The following is a 25,915-nucleotide window of genomic DNA, read 5'->3' as shown; positions in this document are numbered from 1 at the left end:
TTGATGCGTTTACTTTGATTTTAAAGTACTTCGTATCAGTTTTGAAATTAATATAATATAACTTCAGAATTAAAGTGAAATTATACGAATTTTAAAAGATTATACACGAATTATCGCCATTTTCTGTGCGGCTCTTGTTATCAGGAAACACATCCAAGAAAAAAACTTTGTTAATATTATTTTATTGTTCGAAATGTGCTCTTATAATATACATAAACGTAATTTGCATCGAATTAAATAATAATTTTATGTTATAACAATAATATATACCCACCGAGTGATTTATAACAACGTCACAAATTAGTTCTTTCGACTCCCACGTCATTAATGACGGAAGTTCTTTCTAAAAATTGGTAAAAGCTTTCGACCTCGCTGCTACCATTCGTGATTTCGCTATTATTATAGCAGCAACACGTTTTGAGGCTTCGGAGAAAAGCTACGATCTCTTCTCTGATGAAACAATTTAGGCAACTGTAGAGGATCGGATGGAGTGCCAAACTGGCGTAGTTTAGCCAAGATAGAAACAAGCCGGCTTCGTAAGGTAAATTATCTTCGAAGGTGAAAAGTTCAACCAAAAACTGAGGAGAAAAGAAAAATATAAAAGTCCCGGTTATTAGTAGAAGAGTTTTTGCTGCTTTTGAAATTTTTTTAAGCCCTATAATAGTTAATGACGTAGAGAGAATGGATGTATCGGAGTGTCTCTCGCCGACTGTTGTAGCTGTTAATTGACTAATCGTTGTTATACGTAAAGGTGTTGGTCGTACTTGCCTTTGAGACGATTTAGCTATGTGAAATATGGCGATGTACATACACAAGTAGAGGCTTAACGGTAATAAAAAGCCAACTACTGCTATAGTAATGACGTAACTTCGGGTGTAAGGTTCTCTGCTGAGAGAATAAGAGCATCTAGCTCTGTTAGGTTGAAATGAATATCGACCCCAACCAACTAGCGGCAGGACGGAAATGATGACAGAAATGATCCATGTGACGATGATTATTATAATAGTCCTAAATCCAGTGATATTTGTTGAATGTAACAGAGGGTGAGCCAGGAAAATATATCGATCGACACTGACAGCACACACTGTAAATATATCACTTAAAGTCAGTAGAGTATTGAGGAAACCGGTTACATGACAGAAGACGTGAGGTAAACTATATCTTTCCGTGAGGAAATTCGTTACAGAAATAGGCATGACTGTGATTGAGCTGCAATACCTATCACACATAAATTTACAATGAAGACGTTTGGTGGGTCTCTCTGTAATCGTGAACGAGTGGTTATAATGTAGAGCAAGCATGAATTGGTTAGTAGGGTAAAAAGAATGAGGACGATCATGACTATTAAAACGATAGCTTGAACTATATCCATGTCCATCCCATGACTGAAGGCTATGACATTCTGTGATATGTTTATAACGAAATGAAGATAAGGCGCACGTGATTGCCTCATTCTCCGAATGATTGATAGTCTTCCACTTTCCATTTTAGCGTAAGATTTTTATCGAGTATCAAAAGTACATATCGGTAAAAGGACTTTAAAAGTTTACTGAAATCACACTTACCGGTACGACATTACAGATTTAAAGGAAAGCCTAACACACAGGGGCTTATCTAAAAAACGTACATCTTTATAAAAATTTACTAAAATGTATTTTCGAGGTTAGTTTATTTAATTAATTGAAATTTAATAACTCTTTTAACGTTTAAATAATTGAATTTTTAGCAATTTCTAAGCAAAAATTTAAGGATATTAAGTATGAAAGTAAACTTCATAATTTTCTAAGTAATATATTTTTAAAAATATAATATTTAATTAATGGAGTAAGAATGCTACAAGGAAGTTAGCTTTCAATTCCACAAATTCTTTTATATTAATAATCTTGATATACTGTCAATTAAAGGAACTTTTCTTTATTTAAAGGCAAATTCTTCACATAACATTCTCTTTAATCTTAAAAGAAAATTAAAAAAAAAAAAATTATATATCTCTTCTTATAATTCTTTTTAAATATTTATTAAATTCAAAAACGAAATTCAATTAAAAGAACTTTTAAAAAATGTCTTCGGATCTTGTTAATGTCTTGGTGAATTCTTAATAATTTTATGCAAAATATATTCTTTTTATACTATTCAGAATCTAAAATTAAATATATGAGAATTCTCTCTTTTGTTCCCCTTTCGTTGACTTTAATGAACGAAGTTAAAAATCGATATGAAGTTGTCGGAAAACAATAGAAACAGTTCATTAAAAGCGGTTATCTAATAAATTTTCACTGAATCTTAAATTATTATCGATCTAAAAATGGATTTATTACTATTATTATTATTATAAAACAACATAATTTATTAATAATTTAACTTTCTAAACCAAAACCCAAGTAGGTCAGAGCCAACGGATCATCCTGTAACCATTAAATTCATACTTTCATCTCTAGATACTGCTGCATTATATACATATATTGATTTTTACTTTTGATAACCTGTTTACTACGTTTCTAAGAGATACTACACTATCGATAGTGAAAAATAACGGAAGTGACGTTAGACGCTTTTCCGCTGTATTCCGTATGTGTAAGGCCTTCCTGTTGTACGTAAATAATTTATTAAAACTACGCCTAAAAAGCTGGCAACATTGTTGATGGACTTTTCCGACTGTATTTATTTTTATCCCTAATAATTGCTACCATTACCCTTATGTCTTTAGAGTGATTCGGGATATTAAGTGGATGGGTGCCATATCTGCCGAACGAATGGTCCAACTTTCCTGAAAACTTCTAGAAATATTTCCCTCTAATACACAAACCGCCTTGCAAAACTTCAGAAATTTTGGAGAAAAGACACAGGAGTTATTAAGCTTCAAAATGGGTGAAAAAATCATGCCCCTCACATACAAATATTTCTCGAATTTTCAAGGTCCCCTGGCTCCAAAATTAAACAGCTTAGAAGGATTACTTTTAACCGATCGCCATATCTTCCCTTTTACATAACAGCCGGAAAGTAAAATTGTTTAAATATTTCTTAAAATTAATAAGAAAACAATAAATGTAAACAAGGACTATCTTCATAACAAAATCACCGAAAACAAAACGCCTTATTGGCAGGAATAAAATAGCGTTTCTTTACATAACTCAATTTATAAACACAAAATATCCTATATTTATTTTTTATAAACGTGTGAACAGTATTTAGCACAGTGCACATACAGGAAATACCTAATGTAGAAAATTTAAAAAGCAATTCAGCAAATATCTTCAAGGACGAAACACAAAGCATCTTCCTTTAAAAATCACATCACAAAGAATCGATTTAGTAAAAGTCAAAAAAAGAAATCATCCAAAAACACAATATCTATATTACACCAGCGAAAACAAACAGTATTTTACAACGTAAAGATTATGGAAATTACCTTCTCACAATATAGATTCCATTATCTATCTGCTAGAATTATGCAGAAATGTTAAATTTACATACTTATTTTGAAATTAAATTAATTTTTAAGAATTTAAGCCATAAAGAGGGGCGATAATTAGAAAACGCGAAACGCAATGCCACTAGGAATTCCCACTAACCTCATGCCTAGAGGCTCCAATTCTCGTGGGGATTCGAAATTGGAAAAAAAAATTAAGCAATTTTACCATTGAAACTGTATATAACTGATAATTTATAAATAATGTTGTAAAATTATGCAGAAGGGCCCCGGAAGGTGTTAATCCGCCATTGGCGAAAACGCGTGAAGGTTTTTAACCATTACTTAAAATAATAAATAAGAAAATCGATAATGTTAACCAAGGAAGAGCGAAACGTCACGGCAGGAATTGACATTAAAACGGTGAAATTAAACGCGTAACGCAGAGTTCGTTGAATTATTAATGGTTTTCAAAATGGCTTCTTATCGGGTATTACCATACTTGCTGATTAATCGATTTTATAAGTAGTCCATTTAACATCTCGATTAAAATAATTAACTAATAATTTCCGAATAATGATAAAATAACCTAGATAAGGGTTTGTACATCGACTTATATAATTCTATAAGTTAATTAAATCAAGTTAGCGTCGATTAGGTAAGCGTTTCTAATCGCATAATACCCACTATTAATAATAGTCGAGTGTTCGCAGCGCCATCTCCACCGGACGGAAGTTGTATTAGTAATTTGTAATTACTCAAAATGGCGATAATCGTTTTACAAAGAATTATCCATATTTGTTCTTGAAATAATTAAACAACTTCCTGCTTTTTTATATTATTGTTATTATTATTATTATTATTAAATGAAAATAGATGACACACAAACACTTACATACACGCATGTTATCAAATGTAATTATCTGTCGCAAGAACTCTTGTAGTTAGCCGCCGTAAGATTGGAGAATGAGAGCACCGTTACCATTTTTCTAACCTTTATTTTACTTATATTTAAATATATTTATAAGCTATCTAGAGGCTAGATAATTAGATTTTATTCAGATTAAATTGTATTTTGTTGGGGGAAATGGCGAAAATAATTCGAGTCAATCGTGTATCTCTTCGGCGTTTATTGCTGAAGAATCAATGGAGGAACGATTGAGAATTTTCAGTAAAGATGAAGAAACGCTATCAGTAACATTTCCCGGAATTAAGAGAGGAAGAATGAAAATAAACCCCCCTTCATGACATCCTCATTAGTACGTACAATGTTACAAACCGATACAGATTTGTTCGATACATCTCGTATATAACGTTGAAGTGCGTGTGTCATTCGGAAGATATAAAAAAAATTTGTATTAACAGAGGTTAAACACGTTCAATAGGGGTAATCGAATATAATAGTGTGATTGACACGAGATATATTAACACCAACGTCGCTGCTGCCAGGATAAAGAAAGAAAAAGAAAATTTAGTAACAACGTTACTTCGAGTTATCGATTTGTTAATAGTTTGTAGCTTTTTGTAAAACTATTCGTACGCGATTGATATCGATAAGTTTAATAAACAGGAATGGAGTACGGAAAAAAATTAAGAAGGGTTAACCAATGAAAAATTTCTAAACAAAATTTAATCGGGGGGCTCCGCGGAAGAAACCCCGCATGCTATTGGCTGCTTACGGTCACGTGCGCGCAACCCTTAGGTGAAAGGGCCGGCAGGAGAGGCGAGATCAGTCTTGTGTGTTGGGTTAGTTTCACAACACGTGGAGACATGGCCGACAAGGGGAAACTGAGCCACGAAATGAATAGTTTTCCAGTCAACGGTGGTAATTTACAAGTAACGACAGAGAACCCAACACAATTGCCCGATGATGATTTACCGGAACGTGGAAATTGGGTTGGACGTTTGGACTTTATTATGTCATGTGTTGGTTACGCTATCGGTTTGGGTAACGTTTGGAGATTTCCTTACCTGTGTTACAAGAACGGTGGTGGTGAGTTATTTTTATCATTGGCAATTCATTAGCTTGCTTCTTTCTCTGATCCGATACGCTTAATTGCTGGCTTTTGTTAATGGTATGTTATTGCATAAATATCTAAGTTCTACTTCTTTATTCCTAATTCTGTTGTAAGATATGATAACGAGGAATCTTTTCTCTCGTATAAAAGCTGTATTCGAGTGAAGAATTAATCTACGTTAGCAAATAGAGGCACACGATCCACAAGTGGCACATCAGCTCCTTGGTAAAGCACGCAATCTTCAAGGAGAAGAGACGTTCTTTTTTCTATTCATACACCTCTAGCATTATTAATTTTGAATTGTTTTGATGATAAAGATGTTATATTTGGAATTACTTTGATAATTTTTTACTCTGGAGGCTTTTTCTAAAGAGATTTTTCCCGTTATCTACGTTCATCCAACGTGTATCGACTATGTGCGGTTGAATAGAGAGGTCGATAGGGTTGAGTTAGATACACGTGAGAAATAAGCGACGTTTCCTATGTCTCATGGCCACGGGAAGTAGCATTCAACACAACCCGGACCATCGTAAATCATCATTAGACAAGAATGACGGAAAAAGGATATTTAGTCGAGGTCAGGATTGCTAAGCGCAAACCGTTCTATTCAAAAACTCTACAGCAAACACCTGTAACACAATCAATTTATAAGGGCAACGCGTTATTATAGTCACACTATGCAACTTGGTCGGATAAGTTCCTCTATCCGTGTCATTTATCAGTTGATTACTTGTCAGGTTCCAATCAAGTGATTGTGGAAGGCACGCGACATTAACCAACATAAAAGAAAGACATCAATCAGGTAGCACAAACGGAGCAATGTAGTAAGGAAAGAGGAAATCCCACCTCACCCTCCATTCATCAAGTAATACGGAGTCGGGATGTCATTTGCAGCACGTTGCCTGCCTTGAAAGGATCGACGTGATACGAGCAATAATCAACTTGTACGTCGAAAGGATTAAATAATATCGTGTATTTTACGTCAGATTGAGTCGAATAAATGTAAACAGTAATCAGAATTTAGCTTTAAAATGATAAGATATACGTCATTGTCGTCATGTAATTTATGGAGGAAGTGCATCATTCATCCCTCCTCTCTTCTATTAATAGAGTTTTTTGTTACACTTCGCATTACTCAACGCTACGCAGGAGAAATTAAAACACGTTTAATAATAAATTACGCAATAAATTATATAAAAATTTAGCGATAAATAATTCCCCTAGACTTATAACTCGATTTAATAGAAATATTCAGTTCTCAGTTCTCGGTCGGTGCCGAATATTGCGTAAATATTTATTTGCTGTACGTGTTTAAAGAGGCGAAAGTTGAAAAGAAGGAGTTAAATTACTAAATAGGTTCTAGTGGCACTAATTTGTGTCTTCCTGTGACAGGAAACTTAATGTTCGAGCTGATAGCGGCACTGTTTGAGCAAGTAAAGCTCTTCATTATTGGTCTCCAATAACCGAATGGCTAATTTCGAATTAAAAGAGAAAGAAAAGAACATCAACTACATTAAAACGTGTCGTTTAAATAAAATTAAGAATTTTTTTTTCTCTCCTCTCTACGTTATTAGCTTATCGATTTTACTAGGTTCCAGATTGAAGATGCGGTCGAACGAATGTTGAGTGTGATAATTTTCTAACATTATTAAATTATAACCTCATTAAAGGGGATACAAGTAAACATTGTGTTACACTATCTCCTACTTCAGGTATTTAATAGTGTATAAGTAATTTAACGATCATTATCTCTCGGTTACAACAATGATAAATCAATACAAACATCATAAACAGCATTTTAATCCCCGTTGCCATAAGAGAACTGAGTATAGGGATTTAACTGCAGATGATGTCCATTATATGCTAAACATTTTTGATACAGAAACCCATGCCATTTCTACAGAATATTTTAATGTCGAATAAGCTGTTTTTTGCCATTTTTAATAATAGTTTTTAAATATAAATTAGTTGCTCCGTAACAATACATAATAGAATTAAATTATTCTTTCTAAAATTGAATATATTAATTCTTGCACTACTTCTGCTACTAGTATTAAAAGTATTGGTAGGGGTATATTATTTAAAATTAACTTACGAGCCCGGAAATATTCGTGTCATCTTGTGATGCGACACGATGTCATATCTCAAACTTCTTCAATGTTAAATGGATAGATGCTGATACACTTATCAATTTCGCAGACATCTTTTTAAATTATCCTTCCAGAAACGTTATTAAAAAGAGAAAGATTAGCTTACAATGTGTTGCAGAATTTCACGTTATTTAATCCAGTGGAAATATATCTACAGAGTCTAAATATTTAACTTGGAGATGAGCAACAGAAAGTTAAACATTTGGACGAATTTAATCATTTCTATCGATTGTTAACTACGTATCTACAGCGAGGGATTTTTTAAAAGTAAATTACACTACAGGCAATGTTTTGCAACAAAGAAATAAATCACTAGCGAGCATTCTCAGGTATGCGAATATCAGTACGACGAACAAACATCGTTACGATCGATATATTCCCCGGTGAACTACATCTCTATATAAACAGAGTTTGTAACAATCGATATCAAGAGAAGATTTTTATATTTTTTTACAAACGTTTTTACAATTTAATCTAATTTTTCAGGTGCATTTTTGGTTCCATACCTTTTAACTCTATTTCTTGCTGGCATACCTACATTTTTTCTGGAAACGTCTCTAGGTCAATTTCTCAGCATCGGGGGTCTCGGAGTATGGAAGATATGCCCTGTTTTCAAAGGTAAGTTGTAGGAAATTGCATCGTAAAATGTGTTTTTCACGTATGATCTAAACTAGTTTTACCTGTGCAGGTGTCGGTTACGCTGCAGCAGTAATGGCTTTCTGGCTGAATATCTATTACATCGTTGTTCTATCGTGGGCATTGTACTATGTTTTCAATTCTCTAACATGGGATGTACCTTGGAGAACATGTGATAATTGGTGGAATTCTGAATATTGCCGTAGCGAATATGATTACGTACAGAATTGCACTGATTCTGACGATACGTGTCTCAATGCGACCAGTGTGAAAAGCCCGGTCAAGGAATATTGGGAGTATGATTGTACTTATGGATATTATAGATTAAAGAAATATAGGGTTAAATTTTGTATACACCTTTATTCTATTGTTTGTATGAATCAATTTATGAATAAAAGGATAAAAGTTACTAAAATATAACTAATCGAATTTCAGAAAGAACGTATTGCAAGTGTCTTCAGGATTAGGAGAACCAGGAGAGGTTAGATGGCCTCTTGCAGGAACGCTTGCAGTTGCCTGGGTGCTATGTTACTTTTGTATATGGAAGGGCGTTAAGTGGACTGGAAAAGTAAGTTGTTTCGTATATAAAATTGACATTTTGTGGTATCAAATTACATAAGTCCTTTTGCAGGTTGTTTATTTCACGGCTTTGTTTCCTTACGTCTTGCTATTTATTTTATTAATCCGTGGCATTACTCTTCCTGGTGCCATCGATGGTATCAAGTTCTACATTTATCCAGATATGCATAAATTGGCTGATTCACGAGTAAGTAACTTTTCTTATTAGTGTAATCGAATACAGTTGAAAGGAAAATCAATAATGCGAATGAATATCATTGAAGCATTACTTTATTTGATGGTGACACCGTAAAAGTTTTTGTAAATTGATTAAATATATTTATATGCAAATAATTTTAGGTATGGATCGATGCTGCAACACAAATCTTCTTCTCGTATGGTCTAGGTCTTGGCTCTTTAATAGCGTTAGGAAGTTATAACAAATATCACAATAATGTTTATAGGTAATTTTTATTACCTTTCAAGCATATAATTGAAGAAACTACGAATAATTTTAATATATATCTATCTTTACTTATTTGCAGAGATTCTCTGATTGTATCGTGCATCAACAGTGGCACATCAATGTTTGCAGGTTTCGTGATCTTCTCTGTTGTCGGTTTCATGGCTCATGAGCAAAATCGACCAGTAAATGAAGTCGCCGCTTCAGGTAGACTGATTTACATAAAAGAAAGATAATAAATAATACTAGATTCTAAATATTATTTATAACTTCAGGCCCCGGTTTGGCTTTCCTGGCTTATCCATCAGCGGTATTAAAGTTACCAGTATCACCATTATGGGCAGTTTTGTTCTTTCTTATGATCATCATGCTGGGGCTCGACAGCCAGGTAATAAATCAAACTTTTAATCTCTTTAAAACTATTTAAAGAAGAGACATTAGGGGTATTGAGAAAGCGCAATCAGTAGTAATGCTTAGAAATAATAGACTATGCTCCACTTTCTTACAGCAATGGTCGAGAGTTTCAACAACGGTTTATTGATCGCTATTCATGAGATACTGCGTGATGTTATAATAGTAATTTAGTAAAGTAATGAAATATTCATATTTTTCTCCGGTTGTAAATAAAATTCGGTATTTTATGCTTGCAAAACTCGCATCCTTTGAAATTTATGAATACTTCTAAGTATATCTTCATGCTCTTACAACTTTCCTATCTGATATTTTTTATAAATATCAAGTCAAGTGTCTTATAGGTAGTTCATTCCGTAAATACACTGTAAATATACGAATTAATGTTTATAAATTGTTATTGATATTCATATAAACATCTTAAGAATTACTCAATTATTTAAAGGTGAAAACAGTTATTTTTAATGGAATAAACACTTTTAACTTCTAAAAAATTGCGAGAAAATGTTTAAATAAAGCATAAAATGCCATTAAAATTTGGAATTTCTTTGCAATTAAGTGATATTTTAATTTAAAAAATCTTATCATTCTCCAATTTAAAGTGAAGAATTTCAATTTTAATGTATTAATCTTATTTGAATGATGGGTGTAATTAAATAATATAATCCTAATTGTTAATTAATTAAAGTTAATTATATATATAATTGATAGTTAGCTAATAGGCTTGTATTTATGTTAATTTTTAAAACGTAAACTCTTGTAAAGAAGAGAATTTTTATCATTAATACAGAATCGATAAAATGCATTAAGGACATTTCAAAAAGTTTCGTAGGTAAATCATAGATTTAATGGCTTTTAAATCGAACTACTTTAAAGCTTATATTACATAGAATTATCAATGTAAATATATTTTAATAAATACAGAATATACTAAAATTGTAGTATAAACTTTCCTATTTTTCGAGTCAGAAGTAAAATATGTATACAGTCAAACCTCCATTAACGGCCACCACTAAACAGTGGTTATTTTTCAAGAACTTTGTTTTTTTTTTTTTAAATAAAAATGCACACAAAATAACCTCCAAATGACTGCCATTTCCCGTTAGTGACCATTGTTCACAGGTTTGACTGTACAAGTTTATAAATAAAGTCTGTAATAAAATATAGGTCTAGAATCCTAGGAGTTTAAGCAGTGTTAAGCACGGGCAACTTAGCTTTTGTCTAGGGCCTCCCGTATTTAAAGCCTCAAACACGTATAAATGTATGCTCGTCGATATTCGGATTTGGTCTCATATACAGTACTAGCAAGATCCTCGTATAATATCTAGTGAGTTTGAAACTTTACAGTATATAAATTCATATACAGGGGCCTCAAAAATTCATTCTAGAATAACCTAAACACTTAACTAATTGGAGCATCGACAGGCATAAAGTTGTATGCGTAAGAGAAATGTCGAATTAGACCTTTCCAAAACCCTAGACACGGAAGATTAGAGACCTCTGTACTTAATTTTACGATTTCATAAATTAATAATGTTTTTAATTGTAGCTGTGGAATTATTATAAATTTTAATATACAATTGTAACGGTAAAGTTTATTTATTTTTTCTAATTTTGGGGCCTGTAAGATGAAGCTAAAGTGCCTAGTGGATAATCTGACACTTCGCACCAGCCTAAAATCGCAAGGCCCTAAACAAAAACCGAGGTTGTCTATGCCTAACACTCAACTGATTTGAATAAAAGACTCACAGATTTATTTTCAAAGTAATTAATATCAAAACATAAACTTATAAGTTACCTTCAAATTATTCAATTAAGGTTACGTAATTATTAAGAACGAGTATAAAACAGGTGCAACAGGTGCACCCGCACAGGGCCCACTTGGAAGGGGGACCCAAAATGCATGTATTTGTTATATTATTTCACCAAACCTAATTAATTAAGGAGTCTAAATGCTAATTCTTGCACAGGGCACAGGAACGGCTAGTTACGGCACTGATTATACAGTCAAACCTCCAAAAACGACCACCTTTCGACAAAGACTATCAGAAAAAAACGAGCTGTTTACATGTGTTTTTTCGTAAAATTTTTGAAGAAATATACTTAAAAAATAACCTCTGAATAACGGAACATGTCCGTTATTCAGAGGTTCGATTCAGTGTGCGTTATAGATCATACCTTCATGGGATCTAGGTGAATTAATGTACAGTGTTGACTTCAGATATTTTTCTAAGAGTAAATATATTTTATTATATAAAAGATTTGTTTGGGACCACTATAGGTGGTGGCCCTATGCAATTTCCCTTTTTTTTTTTCCATAGGATAACGCGCCACTGGTTTGACCGTATCGTTACATTTTCCTATTTTAATAAAATTAATCATTTTTTGTAATACTAAAAATTAAATTTAAGATTTTCTAGTAAAATTTACCTCTTTTTAAAATAAACACGAAGAAAATCTTAAAAATGACATTTCAATTTTCGGTTTTTAATGAAGTAAATTATAGTAAAATACCCGCTGCTAAAGGTGTGTAGCTAAAGAAATCTTCTAGTATTAATTTTTCTTCTAAATTACATAAAATAAGATTAACAAATAATTATTTTAAAAGTAAAACAAAAAGAAACAAAGCACTCGAGATCAAAAAGTAATCATTAAATTAAATTAAAACAAAGAAAAGAATACTTCCTTTAGTAAACACTTATAAATGATATTTTTAAATTGCCTCCCTTAGCAATTAGTCAAATAATATATAATATATAAAGTATATATAAAGTAAATTAAAAAATTCATTAAATATGAAGAAAATTCAATTTTTATAATTTAAGAAAAGTAATTTTTTTTTTCCTATTTGTAATATTATTCAAGTAAATTCTTCTATCATGTAAAATAAATGCTATATTTCCATTTTCTCATACCAATAAGTAGGAAAAATAGGAATCCTAGCTTTAGTTCATCATTTAAATTCAATTATTTTTCCCTTCCTCTACCTGTGTTCGATTATTTTCTTCCATTATAAAAGCCATAATAGTTTATTATTAGCCATCCACCTTTAATTCAACAGATTACGTCCTTACAGATCTATTCAACTTCTCCTGTTTGTTTGTTCCCGCTTTCTTCCTTAACAAGGTTAAGGAAAATTGCTTTTTTCTTATATTCCTTTCACGTATTTGTCTTTTTATTATATAGATGTAACGGATGATTATTGAGAAAATGCAGATCATCCATAGAAACTTTCTAAGATGGGATGATATCTTCCAGATGTTATCATCTCTATTTATTTTTTTTTTATTAAGCATTTAAATAGAATAAATGAAAGAATTGCAGCTTAATTTATTTTTAGTAACGCTTTAAAGCTGTTATTTTAAGGAATTAGTTAATATTAACCATTCCTTACTGATATTGAAATGTATGGAGTTGAGTGAGAAGGCTCAAAGTGAATAGAACCACCGAACACTTGCGGGTTCCCACTCCTCACCACGTAGAGTTTCCTGTGTTTCCTTCACGTATCTGTCATCTAAACAGGGAATTTCTCAGAGAAAGTCCTCACAGGAGGAGATTTGCCTTACTCCATCAACCTATTCCAATCTAATCTCTGAGAGAGAGAACAACTTTTATATCAATAAAATACATCAAGAAGATAGAATAAACTTGTATAAATGGACATTTTGACTAAAACTAAACATACTAAGAAAGTAGGGCCAAGCACGAACTCAACAAGCAATAGCGAGGTTGAGGCCGAAGTTTTAAACGCGAAAACGTGTACGTCGGACGTTCAGCGCCGCTTTCCCGTAAGCTTAGAAGTTTGGCAATGGCGTTTGGAAAGTCAATGGAATCATGCTCGACGTTCCAAACGCCACTGTCAAACTTCTAGGCTCACAGGAAAGCGGCGCTGAACGTCCGACGTACACGTTTTCGCGTTTAAAACTTCGGCTCCAACCTCGCTAATAACTCAGGAATGGATTTAAATTTAGTATTACTGTATTTAGTGGAGGAAAAGGGCTACTTATATGTTGTAATTTGAGCAATAACTAGGACCAGATTAGCGTATAAGCTAAAAAACCTTCAGTTTACGACCTCACATTATAAGTCTATAGGGCCTCGCATTTTTACACGTATCATTATTTGGAGGAGCGAAATAGCCTGTTATATGTTACAGCTTAGGGTCACAAGTCTAATTAGAATAATATGGCTAAATTTACTAAAATATTTACAAATTTTCGGATCGGATAATATCTAAAATGGATCCTCAAGTCATTCATGGGGCCTCATGAAATAAATTCTCACCTTCAGCACGAGTATTGTTGCGCATAAAATATCCAACGTTGCACCATTTCTACATAAAAAAGGGATGAAGTTTCAACATAAGTTACATAAAATTAAGCGTAACGTAAATAGATAAAGTAAAGATGAATATTTTAAGTACAAAATGTGATTGTGAATAGCCTTCGTATAAGTTATCTTAGTTTAAAATATATATATATATTTATTCAAAGATCTCGAGAGGTCTTTCAATCTTTTCAACTGATAGCTATCACTATTTAAAAATATTTAATCTTATTTTTAAACAGGAGCAGGAGATAAATTAAATGCCGTTAATGGCTCGAATCGATTCGTTTTTCCCCAGAATTCATTTAATTTCCTTTACAATATCGAAATATTCGCTTAAGATAGATCTAACCTTCATTAACGGACACCTCCCAATAACGTTAACCTCTAAACAACGATCATTTTCCAGGAATTTTTCTTTTGTTTTTAAAGAAAGGTGCAAACAAAATAACCTCCAAACAACGGCCACCCCCGAAAAACGACCTTTTATTATGTTGTTCAGTGGCCGTTATTCGGAGGTTTGACTGTAATATGTTGCATCAAGAAGGAAAGTGAAAGATTAAATATAGAATTTTCTATTTATATATATATATATATATATATATTTTGCTTAATTTTCGTCGATAAAAATCACTAAATCATCTTGTGATGTTATCAATTGAGAAATTCTAACCACGCCATTCTCTATAATTTATACATTATTGAATGATTGCTGTTTTATTGATGTATATTACTGTATATTTTTTATCATTAATTCTGATTAATCAGTAATTTATATATAAATAATTATATATAATATGATTTTAGTACAGTAAGATACTAAACAAGAAAAAAATTTACTAGAATTTTATCTCGATCGCTTTCACGTTTTGCTGATATCTATCGGAACTAAACGAGTTTTCGATGCCCAAATTTCCGTGAAAACATTGAATTTTTTTCGTAATCCTTGTTTAATTTATTTTTTCTGTTGAAAAAAAAATCCCAAAATTGACTTTCAGCTTAACTATTCATGCGTTTTAAGCCATAGTGTGACGTTGATGTAAAGTATAACACGCCTTGTTTGTGGTAAATATGGGAATAAAAATGCGAGATTTTGTAATGAATTTATTTATATTGAAGTTATTAATAATCAATTTTGATTAATGATATGTTTAAAATTGTCAAAAATTAATAAATAGGCTTTATTTACTTATTTCACAAAGGCCCTATCTCCCTGATCTCCTTTACCTCACATTACTGTAGTGTAGAGCTATGTAAATTTTAATTAATTTATTTCTGGTAAAGATAGTAACTTTAATTGAATTTTTTGAGTACATTTATATTAAGAAAATTCATTTTTAAAGAATTTACCTGCACGATTGAAAGTAACGCTACTTGGAGTAATTAAACAATGAATTTATATTTATAAAGTAGTTAAAATTAAGTTTTTTTTAAAAATATTATTACTAAATTCTAATACAGAATTTTTAACTAAATAAAGACTTTATTTGCATCGTTTTTATAAGGTGATGCAACACATAAATCAAACAGAAAATAAGGATTTTTTTCCCCCTTCCTCCTGTTACACCACGTGCTTGAACCTACTTTTCGATAAATCACTTCTGTAGAAAATGGCAGAATATTATATAAAGCTGTGATATCGTGTAAAAAACATTTTATTTTTCTTGATAACTTAAGTTTATATTACTGCTTAGCTCTATTTAGTTTCAGACTTTTTTCATATACACGTGCCAGGTCGATTTATAACGATTCAGGATTAGTTTGACGGGCTTAACAGTAAAAATTTCGTATAAAAAACTTAAATTTAATATATAAAATACTTAAATGCTGTACAATGGATTATTTTTTTTAAATTTAAACTGTACATTACAAAGGGGGAACGATTAGGTCTTATGTTATTTTCAAGTGTGAAGCCCTATTTACACGTGTGTGTAACTTGTGTATAAAAGTCGTGCCCTTGAGAAACACTGTAATATGTAAATCGGGCCCTTACACTTAGGATTAAAGCCTCGTGCTTTTAAATTTACTATTATTATTATTTGCTGGGGGGATATTGTAATTTAGGACCAACTCTTTAATTTTATTTTCGGTAATAATATATTAGAGATAATTACTAAAATAATTGTTAAATTGTTAAATATATTATGTTTAATTCACTATTTTAAAATTGTTTTTGATAGGTCAGGTCCTGATTTATACATAATTTAAATAAACCACAGCTTAGGAACCGAGTCGGATTAAGCAATGTCGGATCAGGGGATCCTCAATTGATGCAGGCCTCTTAACTTATTAATACATGTGTTTATTTATTTATTTCTAAATTAAAACTAGAATTTAAGATAAGGCCTACAAATTTTGGGGACTCCCGTAAGTGACTCTACATAGGGCCACACGTTGTTAAATTTATCATTTAGTAGAGAAGAAAGGCCTTATGTACTTTACAACTGTGGCCTGCAACGAATCTATTTTATGCTTATTCTATTTTTCTCTGTTTTTCTAGAATTTTTATCTTGAAATATAACTTCATATCCTAAAGAACGTGTTAAATAATTTCCTGTTTTTGATTTTAAGAAAGGAACTTTTTATAACCTAAGCATTATTGGAACGACAAGGAATGACAAATAATACAGTTCTATAATAAGCATTTTTCTATTATTAAATAAATTTAGTAAGAAATAAATGTTATATTTTTATAATTAAATATTTACAGTAAAACCTTGCTAAGTTGGACACCAGTGTCCAAGTTAGCGGGGTGTCCCGGTTAGAGAGGTGATCGTTCCTGTAGACACGTACTATACACATTTACTGCGCTTACTTTTTGCCAAATATAATTAAAAAAGCATAAGTTTTTAAAGTTATTACATAATTTAATGATAGAAAATGCATGTTAATATAATACTGTGCACGCTATATAGTTCAATAAAGTATCATTAAACTAGCTTGTAAGGTATGTGTTGTAATGTCTTGTCCACACTTACACAATATTAATTTTGCCAATATGACTTTTTGTAGAAACATACTGGTATGCTGAAATTATGTATATTATTTAAAATCGCATTAACACCTGGAAAAACAATCCACTTGGATTCTGCACTCGATGGAAACGTACAGTAAACACGTTGCCAACGTGTTTACTGTACGTGTTTCTATTACACGAGATTGACGATGTGTCAGTCTGGATTTTCTCAATTCATTTATATTTCTCCCCTAATCCCAAACACCTTCCTCACAACCGGTTGACATTGTGCAAATGCATGACGTTCAAGTTCTGTACTACGTACGAGGGTAGACTGGTGATTTGGTGCTTTTTATTACACTAATCTTGGTTCCACATCATCACTTGATACAACATCATCGCTGCCACACGTTTTTGCGATAATATTTTTTTTAGAATACTCTCTGGAATAGTTTCTAGACTTTCTAGAAGTGTCTAGAAGCCATTCCTTTCAAGTGCATGTATCCGAGAGATGTTCGAAAGTACCAGTATCAACCGATGACGAGTTTCTGACAATTCGATATTATCGGCTGTGTAATTATTCAGCCGGATTTCCAGATTTTAAAGGTTAATAGTCAGCATTTCTCTTGTGATGTTGACTTACATGGACGTCACGATGTTATTCTTGAATCCCTTTTCTCCCCTTTACAATCACAATCACCGTGCTGTCCCATGTATTGTCAAGCAGGCAAGCTTTAATGTGTCATTAGGTGTCATTTAGTGTCCAACTCAAAGTTGCTAACATGAAATGTCTAAGATAGAGAGGCGTGAAGATATAATAGAAGCAGTAGGAAGTGATACGGGATAGCGAGGTGTCCAGGTTAGAGAGGTGTCCAACTTTCGAGGTTTTACTGTGTATATTTTTCTTAAAGGAAAGAACAATACTTTCTTAACTCTGTTTACCATTTTTTTTTAAATCCTGTATGAAGTCGGTTGTTAATTAATAATTTATGTAACTTTTATCATTAAAATCATTTATCAATTAGAGAAAATCGTAATTAAATAATGTATAAATACATAAATTTTTTAATAAATATTTTAATATACGGTCGAACATCCCAACAATGGCCATCTCTAAACGGCGGCCATTTTTTTTTCCGGACCGTTTCTTTTTGAAATGCATACAAATTAACTTGCAAAGAACGGCCATTTTTCTGGAGTGTTTTTTAGAAATGCGTACAAAATAACCCTCGAAAGATGGAATTTTTTAATTCTCTCGTTAGTGGCTGTCGTTCAGAGGTTTAGCCAATATATAAAAAAAAAAAAAAAAAAAAAAAAAAATACAGCTTATTTTATAAATTGAACAAAATATCCCAGATATTGTTCCTATAATTCTTTTCTTTCACAAATACTTTTTACTGTAGAACTTTGTTTTATTCATAAATTCGGGCATCATCACCCGTACGAAACCGATTTTCTTTCTTATTTTACTTTAATGCATTTTTCAGTTGGCCAAAATATAAATTTGTATCGAGTTTAAAGCTCTGTGTTCGTCGATCAGTCAAATCCATTGATTTATGTTTATTGAGTTGGAAGAAAACTCGATGAACAACTTCGCCATTTCGACGAATTTGTTCATCGAGCATAACGCCAATCTCGGAATTTGGATCATCATTTTCCTTTATTATTGTCTAGAGAACTATTTTCTTATCGTATGAATAATATTTTAAACAAGAGCAACATTATAGCTCACTACTCTACTAGTTTATAGGAATAATAAATGACAATTCAAATCCGTTCGGATCTAGTCTAAGTTTATGTCTTTGTATAACGAGAATCCGAATTAGATTACTCAGTATAACTTAAACTAGTTGTGGATCTAAGCCATAAATATAACAGGCCTTTCCCTCTACCGAATAATACATATAAAAGTGTAGGGCCCTTTATATAACACAGGCCCTTTCCCTCCACCAAATAATGATACGTGCAAGTGTGAGGCTTTAACTTGCGGCTTTTTTAGCTTATGTGTAAATCCGACCTGTGTATAACGAATACAGTAGAAGCTATTTTTGTTTTATCACACCCGTTTAATAAGCACGTACTTCTATATAACGCTTCTATTTAAATGAAATTACTAACATCTATTGATTATTTACAGTTCTGTACTATGGAAGGTTTCATAACTGCGGTAGTAGACGAGTGGCCTCGATTACTCAGGCCTCATAAAGAGATTTTTATCGCTATCGTCTGCGTAATATCATACATAATTGGTCTCTGTTTCGTAACGCAGGTAAAGGACCCGTTTATTTATTTAAAATTCTTTTAATTAATAACAAAATTAACGATATTTAATTTTCGAGGGGGGAATGTACGTGTTTCAACTCTTCGACTACTATGCTGCCAGCGGGATATCGCTACTGTTTCTTATATTCTTCGAAGTCATATCCATAGCGTGGTCTTACGGTAAGTTACATTTATATAAATCAATTATACTGTTTTAGGCTTACTTTTTATTTTGTTGCATTACCTCGTATGAATTACGAGCATAATGCAATTTATAGGTTCACAGTGACCATAGAAATCTGTGTAATTTGCATCATTTTCGCGACAGTTACGTGAATTGCAGCATTGATTTTAAGATTATTAATCAATTTATACCTTAAAGATAAGATATAACTCAATATAAGATTATCGAATGTTTTCTTAAACGAGGATAATTCAAGTAAAGTAGCAAGAAGATCGCACAGAAAGGGATTTTCTTACAGTTGTGAATGGTCGTTATACGTGGATCATTCACAACTGATTTGATACGAATTCTTTAATTTTTTTATGGATAATAAAGGTTTAAGTTTCATTTTTCATGAATTTTTCATGTATAATAGGGACACCGAACACTGGTATTGGTCGTGGGTTCGTCCCTCATCAAAGAGTGGATTTCTTTCACTTGTGTAACATCTAAATAGGGGTAGCCTTTTGCAGAAAGTCTTCCTGGGAAGTATCCCATTGGCAGATCGCCATGTGTTGCATTGCCTTATCTCATCAAATGAAATCTAAATCTAATCTAAACATTGAAGCGTTCAGAAAGGCAAGGCCTGACGGTGAAGATCTGACTTATCCGAGTAAAACTATATTTTAATATAAAGTATAACGTGTCTTTATCACTTTATCTTCTTAATATTTCACATATATTTAACAGAATCTTTATTATATTTCGTTTACTACTTTGGGCATTTGGTCTTCATGGTTAATTGTCTAAATTCAAACGGCATACACTGAGAATTTTACAATGCGAAACCTATTTCTTGATATTTATGTTAGACTATTCAGTTATAAAAACTAATTTTTACGTATAAAATAATTAATTTAGAAAGTTTATTTTGATTTAAAATCTTGAGCATTTTACATAACAGTTCAATTTTCTATGCTTTTTCGTCGTTGTCTCTTTCTGCTCGGTGGGCACTAGAAATATTTTTTTACTCATACCCTCGTGGGTTCGAGCCCACCGATGACCAAATGGATAAAACTAAGTCTCTGGCTTGTGCCAGACCAACGGCCTGCCTGACCATCTGGAGTTTACCGGCTATCTTTTTTTTTTTTTCACTATCTAACCTAAATAGGCACCAGTTTCCGATAGGAAATCTTCTCGGGAGGTGTCCCCACTTGGCACATTGCATTCGTGTTGCGTTGCCTTATCACATTAATCCAATATTAATTTTTAAAATGCTAGTTTCGAATACCCGATTCTACAATTTTCAAGTTTCTTCTTAGAGAATTGGTGTGAATTTTGTTTGAAATAAACGATTTATTTTATTTTCCATAGTTTTTATCATAGGAATATATTTGAAAAAATATATAAAAACCGTCCACCGGTGCCCGAACGGATAGAACCACCAAACACTGGTAGTTAGTCGAGGGTTCGTGCCACACCAAAGGGGATTCTTTCACGTTTCTAACATCTAAATAGGGGCAGTTTCCCACGGAAAGTCTTCCCGGAAAGCACTTTCACTTGGTAGATCGCCCGTGTGGTGCCACATCCCATCCACCCAATATAGAAGTTAGCCATAGATCCTTTATTGAAACTACAGTTGGGGAAAGAAAGGGCGATTGAGGAATCACCCTACGCTCTGGAGATCCGGGAATGAAACCGAGCGGTCGATAAACTCCCATAAATTTTTCATGGGTGTTCGTTCTGGATATGTCGGGTCCCCTAAGCCGCTCACGTTGTGGGTCTGGCTGAACCTACAACAGGCAAAAGATCCTCTTAGTGCCCACTCGGGAGGGGGCAAACAGTTTAAAAATGAAAAATGTTAAAGGAGGAAAGTATTATAGGCTATAAAGTATATAGCGGTAATTGATCTATTCACAGCCATGGCGGAAGAACTGAATTCAATTTCCTTAAATTTCCTAACATTAATGTATCAAAAAATCGATATTTGCAAATCATAACTTTTTCATTGACACCATCTTTAATGTATTTTATATCGAACTTATAGCATTAATATTATTTTGATTTGCCGAAAGATTAAATGAGCTGTGACCTTTTAATGTCTACTATATATAAATGTAACATGCAATCGTTGAATTATATATAAAATAAAATTGTAACAACATTAAATCATACGAAAGAATATTGATCTTAAAAACAAGAATTAACTGCTACTCCAAAACAGTTTTCTCTATAAACATATATATTTTATCCGATATTAAATTACATTTTGGGTGTTAGATAAGGCTTTTATTATTTTAATATACAGCGAAATCGCTGAACAGCCTCTACTGAAAGAAACATAAAAAAATGGCCGTTGTTCGAAGGTAGTTATTATTAGAGGTTCCACAAAGTTTATTTTATTAATTAGGGGCTGTGCCATGAAGTTTTTTTTACAAGTTTTACATGGTGTTTCATAAGTTTAGAACCATAAGAGTTATGTTGAACCTTGTTAATTATTTTACCGGTAAAGCATGGCGTTGAGTAAGATGGAACAAATTCGATTTATTTGATGATGGGGATCTTGCAATCAGTGAGAAGTCGAAGAGTTTAGCATGCTTTATCCAGATTTCCCACCGATAATACAAAGTTAAATTTTTCAGCAACTTCTCATTGCCTGCAAATCCTCACCATCAAAATAACTTAAAAATTTGTTCCTCTTTACTCAGTGCCACGCTTTACCCGTAAAACAATGAGCAAAGATCAACATAACTCCTATGGTTACAGATTTATGAAACATCTTGTATAGTTTAAGGCAACCGAACTCTCTTTGTGCAAACAAATATGTCTTCTGTAAGGAGCAATATATATCTATGTTTTTAGGAACCCCAAAATATGTTCCAGTTTTTAGACTAAGTAAAACCTAAACTTGAATTATTTCAGGTGTAACAAGATATTACGAAAACCTTCACGACATGCTAGGTTATTATCCATGTTTCTGGTGGAAACTTTGCTGGTTCTTCTTCACACCATGTGTTTGTTTAGTGAGTAACGCTTAAATTTCAATTTTAATTCGATTTTATAATCGTAACCGATAAGAATTTCTTTTGTAGGGAGTGTTTCTCTTCAGCTTAGTACAATACAAACGTTTGGATTACATCGGATATGTATATCCTCCTTGGGGTGAAGCCGTGGGTTGGTTGTTAGCTTTGTCATCAATGCTATGCATCCCATTCTATGCTATATATAGGTTTCTCACCACATCTGGGAACTTCCGCGAGGTAAGTAGGTGATTTAATAAATTATTATTTAAAAGATAAGTAAAAAAGAACAATTTAAATAGAATTAATTTCGTAGTAACGTAATTTAGACAAGATCCAAGAGGTAGGACACAAATGAAAAAGTTCTCGTAGTAACTTAAGTTCATTCACATTTTTCCAAATTAGGAAGTTCTAAATTACTTGAACGTATGATGATTTAATCATCCAATTATCAATAAAATTTTCGTAGAATGAATTGGCTTTTTTGTAATTATTTTAATACGCAACGGATATCGTAATCTAGGACATAATTATGAATCTTGTAACTTATTTGGAACAAAGATATTCAGCAACCTTTGTTTAAATATAATTAAATTAATGATTAATTAGAATCTGAGATCTTTAACCTCGCAAAAAGGATTAAAAAAACTGTTTTTTTTTTTTAAATGACAATTATCCAGGCGGGTCTGTCTTCGGCTTTTATCTGTATTCAAATTTGACATTAATTTACAGTTAAACTTCGATTTAGCGCTATTATCTGTAGATATGAATGTGTAGTAACGCAGTCTACACGCAAATCAACGTCATCTTCCATGTAAATTCCTAAATTTTGTAATTTATACATACTGGAGTTACAGTTTATATTTAATAATAGCGAGGTTGAGGCCGAAGTTTTAAACGCGAAAACGTGTACTTCGGACGTTCAGCGCCGCTTTCCCGTAAGCCTAGAAGTTTGGCAATGGCGTTTGGAAAGTCAGTGGAATCGTGCTCGACGTTCCAAACACCATTGTCAAACTTCTAGGCTTACAGAAAAGCGGCGCTGAACGTCCGACGTACACGTTTTTGCGTTTAAAACTTCGGCCTCAACCTTGCTAATATATATGCGGAAGTTCGTTTACAAGTATTCATTTGCGTTTTACGAGGGTAGCGCTATTTAGAAGGGTGCATTATCGAAGTTTGATTGTATATATAGAGTTTAGATATCTATGCAAAGGGTATACATGTATTCGTAATTTTTTAATGCGGTTTATATCTATTAAATTGCCAATTTGATTGTCATAAAATGTTATTTACGAGTTTTCTATAATTTTGTTATTGAAAAAACTAATAAGCAAATAAAATAAATTATATACTTATAATTTATATATAGAATAGTCTCTGTTGTGTATAAAGCGATATGATCAGAAATGCCTTACGGCCTAAGTTATCGTGGACAAGTGTGTTAGCTGTATAACCTTTCTATAGTGCATAAATATGTAGTCTGAGGCTACTAAACAAGTTTCACGAGATCCTTACTGCTCTAGGACTAGGAAACAAGTAGCTCATGTGTATCGCATGCTTGTTGATAGGACTAACAAATACACAGGCTAATTCTTAGTGTATTTATTATTAACAGGCATCTGGCCTGTTAATAATGAAAAGAACTCATAACAATAGCCTATAATTCACGATTAAATAATTATAAAATTTTAAATTATAATTTCAGCGATGCAAGAAACTGTTTCGACCAGAAATTGGTCACGTCCTAGAAGAAATCAGGAATCGGAAATTGAAGGAAGCACCACCAACAGTAACGTCATCCGTTTAAGCCAATAAACAACTAAAAATCAACAAAGAATGCCAAAATTCCATCGTGATTGCTTCCATGTTGTTGTTGAAAGGCAGGCATCAGTTATTTTTGACAGCAATACAGATTGTTATAGTTACCTCTAAGGTTGAATTCGAGTGGTGAAACTATTTCTTATGCTTCCTTGTAAAGGACGGTTTAACAAGGGATTTATTTATCATGTTGTAATCTTAGTTTTTGGGATTGTTTTGTTGTTATCGTGGTATTTAAAAAAAAAATCAATGTTTAGAGTATACGGGATTATATAATCTTATAGGTATTTCCGACGGTTATAAGAACGGATATGAAATTTTTGAATTGGCTGTTTTTTAGATTGATAAATATTGTAAGATATTCTAATGTTTATCTTTATGCATATTATGGGAACATTTATTGAAAGTTAAAGGAAGATTTTTAAAGTCTTATATAGTTTGTAGTTTCTACCTCATGTTGACACATTGTTCCAGATATTGCTGTGCATAATATTTTAGAACCCATGTTTGACATATGGCACTTGTTTGTTAATATTTATGTTTTTCGAAATCCCGTTTATATATATATACATTATAAATATGTAGAGAACAACCTAAAGTCTTCCAAAACACAAAAAGAAAAAGCAAATCTTTCATGCATTTATCCCGATAAAATCCCGTCTTCCATCATACACTGTGATGTCTTCATAAATCAAGGCCCTTTATAGTTTTAAAATATGGAAGAATTTAAAATAATAATGCATAAAACTTTAATAATATATTTTAAAAAAGATATTATCAAAATACTTGAAATTTTTATAAAGTTTTTAATAAAACAGATTAAACATTTGCTTAAAAAAAAAACAAACTAAAATTTTAAATGGGTAAAGAATACTTTTTTATCCCGACAAAACAAATTAAAGACATTTTATGTGATTTATGGACCAAGATATATTAAATGTGTGGCCTTGTCTTTTTAAATAAGCGTACAATTGTTTCGTAAATGACGAAGAAAAACAATGTTGTAGTGTCGATTTGTATAATTAATAATCATTAATTAAAAGCTGTGCTAGGCTCACAGCATTTAAATTCACTTGTCTTCCAAAATTATTAGAATGAAATTGTATAGAATTAACTGTAGTAAGATTTCTCTAAACTGTCTTTTATGTTGCATGCTTGTTATGAAATTATGTAATTACTCTGTCCTGATTTGTAAAATGAAGGAATTCAAATTGTTGTGTGGTTATGTAGTTACTTGTTGCTTCAAAATAAAGTGCCATAATTGATTTATGTGTGTGTTTTCAGTTAATTAAATCAGTTTCCATGATGTATTGACCAATCTAACTACAGTCTATTCCGCATATTCATGCAGCAAATGTTATTACCGAGCGATATGTTTACTAATAATGGTTGCAATTAGAACGTATAACGCTTAATGTTATTATTTAACCCGTTAAAACTCCGATTAGTCTCTCGATTTTTAGAAAAATCTTACTTTAATTAAAATATTTTTCGCTCTTTTATGACCTAATTCTTTGTTTTGGAAAGAAACGTCGCCACGAATCGAGGTAAAGGGGACACACGCGTATTGTTTTTTTATTGTGGCACTTATGAACTACATCAATTTAAATCTTTTGTTTGCGTTTTTAATTATTTTTATAATTTAATTTTTAATTATTTCCATGGAAAATATTATGCATTAGAATATTTTTTTCCTATTTTACATTAGTTTTAAAATGTGATAAG

At 32.1% G+C, this 25,915-nt stretch overlaps 2 protein-coding genes across 2 annotated transcripts; one reads left to right on the top strand and one right to left on the bottom strand.

Moving 5' to 3' along the window:
• Positions 1–286: 286 nt before the first annotated feature.
• On the bottom strand, positions 287–1,196 carry LOC136975816 (probable G-protein coupled receptor). The gene has a single exon (XM_067270962.1). It carries the CDS (start codon positions 1,194–1,196, stop codon positions 294–296), a length of 903 nt encoding a protein of 300 aa, XP_067127063.1. The 3' UTR covers positions 287–293.
• A 3,922-nt stretch (positions 1,197–5,118) lies between these two features.
• On the top strand, positions 5,119–25,455 carry Gat (GABA transporter). The gene is made up of 13 exons (XM_067270910.1): positions 5,119–5,402; positions 8,064–8,195; positions 8,266–8,509; positions 8,649–8,781; positions 8,845–8,979; positions 9,132–9,235; positions 9,317–9,441; positions 9,510–9,622; positions 19,065–19,196; positions 19,267–19,369; positions 22,275–22,375; positions 22,445–22,612; positions 24,078–25,455. Exons 1-13 carry the CDS (start codon positions 5,180–5,182, stop codon positions 24,177–24,179), a joined length of 1,815 nt encoding a protein of 604 aa, XP_067127011.1. The 5' UTR covers positions 5,119–5,179; the 3' UTR covers positions 24,180–25,455.
• Positions 25,456–25,915: the final 460 nt, after the last annotated feature.

This window comes from Centruroides vittatus, unplaced genomic scaffold (assembly GCF_030686945.1).
Source record: "Centruroides vittatus isolate TY-2023 unplaced genomic scaffold, ASM3068694v2 contig_388, whole genome shotgun sequence".
Lineage (NCBI taxonomy): Eukaryota > Metazoa > Arthropoda > Arachnida > Scorpiones > Buthidae > Centruroides > Centruroides vittatus.
This window is presented reverse-complemented; position numbering and strand designations above follow the sequence as displayed.

Bases quoted from the DNA above. Each gene is read 5' to 3' on its own strand.
- LOC136975816 (XM_067270962.1), bottom strand. From the start codon at position 1,196: ATGCCTATTTCTGTAACGAATTTCCTCACGGAAAGATATAGTTTACCT.
- Gat (XM_067270910.1), top strand. From the start codon at position 5,180: ATGGCCGACAAGGGGAAACTGAGCCACGAAATGAATAGTTTTCCAGTC. The intron at 5,403-8,063 runs GTGAGTTATTTT...CTAATTTTTCAG, and splicing joins GTGTTACAAGAACGGTGGTG to GTGCATTTTTGGTTCCATAC. The intron at 8,782-8,844 runs GTAAGTTGTTTC...GTCCTTTTGCAG, and splicing joins GCGTTAAGTGGACTGGAAAA to GTTGTTTATTTCACGGCTTT.